The following is an 8,563-nucleotide window of genomic DNA, read 5'->3' as shown; positions in this document are numbered from 1 at the left end:
TTTAGCATCATTCCTTCCAAAGAACACCCAGGACTGATCTCCTTTAGAATGGACTGGTTGGATCTCCTTGTAGTCCAAGTGACTCTCAAGAGTCTTCTCCAACACCACAGTTCAAAAGCATCAATTCTTTGGTGCTCAGCTTTCTTCACAGTCCAACTCTCACATCCATACATGACCACTGGAAAAACCATAGCCTTGACTAGACAGACCTTTGCTGGCAAAATAATGTCTCTGCTTTTGAATATGCTATCTAGGTTGGTCATAACTTTCCTTCCAAGGAGTAAGCGTCTTTTAATTTCATGGCTGCAATCACCATCTGCAGTGATTTTGGAGCCCCAAAAAACAAAGTCTGACAGTTTTCAGTTTCTCCATTTATTTCCCTTGAAGTGATGGGACCAGATGCCATGATCTTAGTTTTCTGAATGTTGAGCTTTAAGCCAACTTTTTCGCTCTCCTCTTTCACTTTCATCAAGAGGCTTTTTAGTTCCTCTTCACTTTCTGCCATAAGGGTGGTATCATCTGCATATCTGAGGTTATTGATATTTCTCCCAGCAATCTTGATTCCAGCTTGGGCTTCTTCCAGCCCAGCATTTCTCATAATGTACTCTGCATGTAAGTTAAATAAGCAGGGTGACAATATACAGCCTTGACGTACTCCTTTTCCTGTTTGGAACCAGTCTGTTGTTCCATGTCCAGTTCTAACTGTGGCTTCCTGACCTGCATACAGGTTTCTCAAGAGGCCAGTCAGGTAGTCTGGTATTCCCATCTCTTTCAGAATTTGCCACAGTTTATTGTGATCCACACAGTCAAAGGCTTTGGCATAGTCAATAAAGCAGAAATAGATGTTTTTCTGAAACTGTGAGTAAATACACTGAAGTACGTTCATATCATGAAACAGCAATCAGCTATAAAAAGGAACAAAACTGTTGATATACCCAAAAACTTGGATGAATCGTCAGAAAACTGTGTGAATAAAAAACTCAACCCATAAAGACTGCATGATTCCATTTACACAACACTCTTCAGTTCAGTTCAGTCGCTTGGTCGTTTCCAACTCTTTGCAATCCCATGGACTGCAGCACACCAGGCTTCCCTGTCCATTACCAACTCCTGGAGCTTGCTCAAACTCATGTCCGTAGAGTCAGTGATGCTATCCAACCAATCTCATCCTCTGCAGTCCCCTTCTCCTCCTGCCTTCAATCTTTCCCAGCATCAGGTTTTTTCCAATGAGTCTTTTTTTTTGCATCAGGTGGCCAAAGTATTGGAGTTTCAGCTTCAGCTTCAGCATCAGTCCTTCCAATGAATATTCAGGACTGATTTCCTTTAGGATGGACGGGTTTGATTTCCTTGAAGTCCAAAGGACTCTCAAGAGTCTTCTCCAACACTACAGTTCAAAAGCATCAATTCTTCGACACACAGCTTTCTTTATCGTTGAACTCTCACATTCATATGTGAGTACTGAAAAACCATAGCTTTGACTAGATGGACATTTGTCGGCAAAATAATGTCTCTGCTTTTTAAATGCTGTGTAGGTTGGTCATAGCCTTTCTTCCAAGGAACAAGCATCTTTGAATTTCATGGCTGCAGTCACCATCTTTAGTGATTTTGGAGCCCAAGAAAATGAAGTATGTCACTGTTTCCATTGTTTCCCCATCTATTTGCCATGAAGTTACTGGACCAGATGCCATGATCTTAGTTTTCTGAATGTTGAGCTTTAAGCCAATTTCTTCACTTTCCTCTTTCACTTTTATCAAGAGGCTCTTTAGGTCCTCTTCACTTTCTGCCATAAGTGTGGTGCATCTGCATATTGATATTTCTCCTTGCAGTCTTGATTCCAGCCGTGCTTCATCCAGTCCAGCATTTTTCATGATGTACTCTGCATATAAGTTAAATGAGCAGGGTGACAATATGCAGTCTTGACATACTCCTTTACCAATTTGGAACCAGTCTGTTGTTCCACATCCAGTTCTAACTGTTGCTTCTTGACCTGCATACAGATTTCTCACGAGTCAGGTCAGGTGGTCTGGTATTCCCATCTCTTTCAGAATTTTCCACAGTTTATTGTGATCCACACAGTCAAAGCTTTGGCATAGTCAGTAAAGCAGAAGTAGATGTTTTTCTGGAACTCTCTTGTTTTTTTGATGATCCAGTGGATGTTGGCAATTTGATCTCTGGTTCCTCTACCTTTTCTAAATCCAGCTTGAACATCTGGAAGTTCATGGTTCATGTACTATTGAAGCCTGGCTTGGAGATTTTTGAGTGTTACTTTCCTAGCATATGAGATGAGTGCAATTGTGCGCTAGTTTGAACATTCTTTACATTGTCTTTCTTTGGGATTGGAATGAAAATTGACCTTTTCCAGTCCTGTGGCCACTGCTGAGTTTTCCAAATTTGCTGGCATATTGGGTGCAGCACTTAACACAGGTCTGGAAGGTTTGGAATTATCCTTTAAAAAAAAAAATTATCTTCCACCTGGCATCCCCTTTGGGAATCATAAGTTTGTTTTCTTTGCCCATGAGTCTACTTCTGTTTTGTAAATAAATTCATCTGTGGCAAAAAAAAAATAAATAAATAAAGCATCATCTTTTAGGATTTGAAATAGCTCAACTGGAATTCCATCACCTCCACCAGCTTTGTTTGTAGTGATGCTTCCTAAGGCCCACTTGACTTCACATTCCAGGATGTTTGGCTCTAGGTGAGTGATCACACCATCATGGTTATCTGGGTCATGAAGATCTTTTTTGTATAGCTTCTGTGTATTCTTGCCACATTTTCTTAATATCTTCTGCTTTTGTTAGGAATCGAACTGGGGTCTCCTGCATTGCAGGAGTTAATCTTTATTAACTGAGCTATCAGGGAAGCCCTGCAAACTCTTAAAATGACAGAATTATAGAAATGGAGAACAGATTCGTGGATTCTGGGGGTTAATAAGAGAATGGTGGGGAAGGAGATGAAGTATAATTATAGATGGGTAATATGAAGGATCCTTATGATGAATCTGTACTGTATACTGTGTATTATATATCGTGACAGTCAATATACAAGCCAGTATCTAGCTTTTGATATTGTACTATAATTTTGCAAGAAATTACATTGGCGAAAATGAAGTGAGGGTTATGCAACATCCTTTTATATTATTTTTTCCTTCTCTTCCCTCAAATTGTGGTAAAATTATACATAACCTGAAATTTGCCATTTAACCATTTTTCAGTGTACGGTTCGGTTGTATTAAGTAAGTTCATAAAGTTATACAGCCATCACCAACATCCATCTCCAGAACTCTTTTCATCTGGCAGACTGAAACTCTTTACCCATTAAATAATTACTCCTCATTCCTCTCTCCCTCTAAATTCTAGTAACCACCATTCTGCTTTCTGTTTCTGTGAGTTTGACTACTCCAGGCACCACATATTATGGAATCATACAGGATTTGTCTTTTTGTGACTGCTTATTTTACCCTCCATAATATCCTAAAGGTTCATTCACAGAATTTGTTAGAATTTCCTTCCTTTTTGAGGTTGAATATTTCTTTGTATGTATCCACTACATTTTGTCTATTCATTTGTTGTTGAACATTTTGGTTGCTTTTACCTCATGGCTATTGTGAATAAGACTACTGTTAAGATGGATATGAAAATAACTCTTTGAAATCCTGCTTTCAGTTCTTTTGTATATATACGCAGAAGTAGAATTTCTGGACCATAATATAATTCTCTTTTTAACTCTTTTTGAGGAAGCACCATCGTATTTTCCATAGTAGTTGCAGCATTTTACAACCTCAGCAATAGTGCAGAAGGGTTCAGTTTCTCCATATCCTCATTAACACTTGTTATTTTCTTTCTTTTTTTAATATTAGTCATCTTAGTAGATATGAAGTGATGTTTCAATGTGATTTTTTTTCCTTTTTGAATTTCTCTGCTGCTGCTGCTGTTAAGTCGCTTCAGTCGTGTCCGACTCTGTGTAACCCCATAGACGGCAGCCCATGAGGTTCCCCCGTGCCTGGGATTCTCCAGGCAAGAACACTGGAGTGGGTTGCCATTTCCTTCTCCAGTGCATGAAAGTGAAAAGTGAAAGTGAAGTCACTCAGTCGTGTCTGACTGTTAGCAACCCCATGGACTGCAGCCTACCAGGCTCCTCCATCTATGGGATTTTCCAGGCAAGAGTTTGAATTTCTCTAATGATTAGTAATTTTGAGCACTTTTTCATATGATTTTTGGCCATTTTTATATCATATTTGGAGAAATTCCTTTGAAGTTCTTTCTTTTTCCTTGAAGTTCTTTGCCTATTTTTGATTGAGTTATTTGATTTTTTTATTGTTGAATTGTAGGAGTTTTCCTTATACATTCTGGACATTACCCCCTTATCATATACATTATTTGCAAATTATTATCTCATTATTTAAGTTGCCTTTTCACTCTGTTAATTTTTTCCTTTGATACACAGAATTGTTTAAGTTTGATTGAGTCACATTTGTCTATTTTTTTCTTTTTTGGCCTGTTCATTTTGTGTCATATCCAAGAAATCATTGGATTTCAATATCATGAAAATTTCTCCATTTTCTATTAAGACTTTTATAGTTTTAGGTCTTACGTTTAGATTTTTAATCCATTTTGAGTTAACTTTTATATATGGTATAAGGATCCAACTTTATTATATTGTATGTGAATATCCATGTTTTTCCCCAGCACCATTTGTTGAAGAGACTGTCCCTACTCTTTTTTTTCTTAATTTATTTATTTTTAGTTGAAGGATAATTACAGTATTTTGTTGGTTTCTGCCATACATCAACATGGATCAATCATAGTTATACATATGTCCCTTGTTCCTTCTCTTTTGCATGGTGTAGGCACCTTTACTAAGATCATTTGATTATGCACTCAGAAGTTTATTTCTAAGCTTGCCGTTTTATTCCACTGGTCTGTATGTCCAATGTACACCAGTACCATGCCATTTTGACTAAGGTAGCTTTGTAATATGTTTTGAAATCAGGGATTTTGAGTCTTCCAACTTTGTTTTTGTTTTTCAAAATTATTTTGGCTATTTGGGGCTTCCCAGGTGGCTCAGTGGTAAAGAATCCACCTGCCAGTGCAGGAGCCACAGGAGATGCAGGTTCAGTCCCTGTGTTAGGAAGATCCCCTGGGGGAGGAAATGGCAACCCACTCCAGTATTCTTGCCAGGACAATCCCATAGACAGAGGAACCTGGCGATCTACAGTCCATGGGGTCACAAAGAGTCAGACATGACTGAACATGAGATCCCATATGCATTTTAGGATGAATTTTTCTCCTTTAGCCAAAAAAAAAAAATTGGAATTTTGATAGAGATAGGACTAAATAATCTTTGAAGGTTCCTTGTGGTATTAAAATAATTGAAATATAGTAATATGTGTATCGCTAAAGTAGAAGTTCAGCTCTGGGACTGTGAGTTTTTACCTCTAGAGGAACATTTATTCAGCATCTACTACATGCCAAGCATGCACCAATTCTGGGAGAGACCTCATTAGTGTTCTTATCCTGCTCTACATGAAAAGCCAGGATTTCAGCAGGAATATGAGCCCAGGGCTGTGTCCTTATAGAGCCTGTGCTTTTCTCACATTATCTACATGCCTCCTCCTCCATCTCCTGGCAACTTCCTAAGAGTAGACAAACCCAAAAGTGATGAGAGTTTATCTTTTCATTGGTGCCACAACATGTGTCAGGGTGCTACTTGCTACTGTGTTTCAGGGGTTGTCACAGAACTTTTTAATTAGTTGCTTATGTATATTTGAATACGTAGTATTCTTTGGAGGAACATGCCTAAGGGAACTACGATGTTTGAGTTTACTTTTATTTTTTAAATGAATAAAGTCCCACCTGGGACTTCTTATCATTCATGTGTATGTGACCAAATTCTTGCTGAGAAGAATGGAATAACCCTTCTCCCAACCATCTCTTCTCTGTGTTCTACTCAAGATTTCCAATCCTCAGCGAGTTATGCAAGTGCTCCAGGATCATGCTGCAAAGACAGTCTTGCTGGCTTCATCTCATCCAACATGTGTGGCTTCCCAGGGCAACTATGACCAAATCTGGGAGACTATTTATAGCAACATCAACCTCTACCAGGTACAACAGGAAGAAATAACCAATATGCCTTTCTGTTCAACTCACCACCTGTTTATAGACCTTAGAAATTTACTTTGGTAGGTTTTTAGGGATCCTCCCCCAAAAGAGGAATATAAAGAAGTATAATACAATATGTTCTTGCTACCAGGGTTTATACTCAAGGGATAAGTACCAATGCAGAGTTGCGCACTCTAGTGTTGAATACTAGTGAGTTGGACATGGCTCAGATGGTAAAGCATCTGCCCACAACTCAGGAGACCCGGAGTTCGATCCCTGGGTTGGGAAGATCCCCTGGAGAAGGAAATGGCAACCCACTCCAGTATTCTTGCCTGGAAAATCCCATGGACGAGCCTGGTAGGAGAAATCTTTTCCTATAGTCCATGGGGTTGCAAAGATTCGACCATAACTGAGTGACTTTACTTTCACTTTCACTGTCTTTAAATATTGTGAGTGTTTACAGGGAGTGTGGTCTTCACAGGGTTGGTTCTATTGGGGGAAATCTCTTGAAGGAGGAGGAAATTGAGCTGGGCTTGAAGGAAGCAAACTTTCTGCCTTAGTCTCATTCAACCCATGTGGCTTCCCAGGGCAACTATGACCAAATATGGGAGATTTGGTCATAAATATATAGCAACATCAACCTCCACCAGGTACAACAGGAAGAAATAACCAATATGCCTTTCTGTTCAACTCACCATCTGTTTATAGACCTTAGAAATTTTCTTTGAGCCACTAGAGACTTCCCTGCTGGCTCAGATGAAGCGTCTGCCTACAAGGCAGGAGATCCAGGTTAGTCCCTGGGTTGGAAAGATCTCCTGGAGAAGGAAACGGCAACCCACTCCAGTATTCTTGCCTGGAAAATCCCATGGATGGTGGAACCTGGTAGGCTACAGTCCATGGGGTCACAAAGAGGCAGACATGACTGAGCGACTTCACTTTCACTTTCTGAAGGAAGCATGAGGCTTAGGAAAGTGGTAGTGGAGAAGGAAGTAGGCAGCCTATTCTAGAAGAGAAACTTGAACAACAATGCAGAGGAGATACTGTATATGGAGTGTTCAAGCTCAGTTGGGTTGAGTGGAAGATTCATGTGGAAATAGAGTGAAGAGAAGTTTTTTTAACAGGGAAGAGAGGTACCTTGTGAATGCCCAGAATTCCAGACTAAGGAATTTGTGCTTAATCCATAGGAGGATTAATGTGGCAACTGGGTATCATTTGGATTGAAAGAGGGAAAGATTGGAGGCAGGGAAGTCAGATAGATAGCTACTATATAGGATAGGCATGGAGTTTATCAATGAAGGAAGGTTTCTATACAAAGCTAGTGGATACTTATCTTTGCAACGGAACTATAAGATTTTTTAAAATTTATTTGGCTGTGTCGGGTCTTAGTTGCAGCATTCAGGCTCCAGAGAGCACAGACTCTGTAGCTATGGCACTGGGGCTCAGTTGCCCCAAGCCATGTGAGATCTCAGTTCATGAACCAGAGATCGAACCCATGTTCCCTGCATCGCATGGCAGATCCTTAACCTTTGGACCATGAGCAAAGTGCATTAGAGCTATAAGATTTTTTGAAGCTGTTCAGTTCAGTTCAGTCACTCAGTCATGTCTGATTCTTTGCAACCCCATGAATTGCAGCACACCAGGCCTCCCTGTCCATCACCAACTCCCGGAAGACACTCAAACTCACGTCCATTGAGTTGGTGATGCCATCCAGCCATCTCATCCTCTGTCATCCCTTTCTCCTCCTGCCCCCAATCCCTCCCAGCATCAGATCTTTTCCAATGAGTCAACTCTTTGCATGAGGTGGCCAAAGTACTGGAGTTTCAGCTTTAGCATCATTCCTTCCAAAGAACACCCAGGACTGATCTCCTTTAGGACGGACTGGTTGGATCTCCTTGCAGTCCAAGGGACTCTCAAGAGTCTTCTCCAACACCACAGTTCAAAAGCATCAATTGTTTGGTGCTCAGCTTTCTTCACAGTCCAACTCTCACATCCATACATGACTACTGGAAAAACCACAGCCTTGACTACATGGACCTTTGTTGGCAAAGTAATGGCTCTGTTTTTGAATATACTATCTAGGTTGGTCATAACTTTCCTTCCAAGGAGTAAGTGTCATTTAATTTCATGGCTGAAATCACCATCTGCAGTGATTTTGGAGCCCCCCAAAATAAAGTCTGACACTGTTTCCCCATCTATTTCCCATGAAGTGATGGGACCAGATGCCATGATCTTAGTTTTCTGAATGTTGAGCTTTAAGCCAACTTTTTCATTCTCCTCTTTCACTTTCATCAAGAGGCTTTTTAGGTCCTCTTCACTTTCTGCCATAAGGGTGGTGTCATCTGCATATCTGAGGTTATTGATATTTCTCCCGGCAGTCTTGATTCCAGCTTGTGCTTCTTCCAGCCCAGTGTTTCTCATGATGTATTCTGCATATAAGTTAAATAAGCAGGGTGACAATATACAGC

General features: G+C 40.1%; 1 protein-coding gene across 1 annotated transcript in view; it reads left to right on the top strand.

The window, feature by feature from the left end:
* LOC105000705 (transmembrane protein FLJ37396) overlaps positions 1-8,563 on the top strand; it is a 128,475-nt gene that overhangs the window by 48,803 nt on the left and 71,109 nt on the right. Inside the window, exon 11 of the mRNA XM_010856693.1 lies at positions 5,952-6,101. Within this exon, the coding sequence (XP_010854995.1) occupies positions 5,952-6,101 (150 nt within the window). The remainder of the gene's footprint in view (positions 1-5,951; positions 6,102-8,563) is intronic.

This window comes from Bison bison, unplaced genomic scaffold (genome assembly GCF_000754665.1).
Source record: "Bison bison bison isolate TAMUID 2011002044 unplaced genomic scaffold, Bison_UMD1.0 scf7180017864373, whole genome shotgun sequence".
In the NCBI taxonomy this organism is placed as follows: domain Eukaryota; kingdom Metazoa; phylum Chordata; class Mammalia; order Artiodactyla; family Bovidae; genus Bison; species Bison bison.
This window is presented reverse-complemented; position numbering and strand designations above follow the sequence as displayed.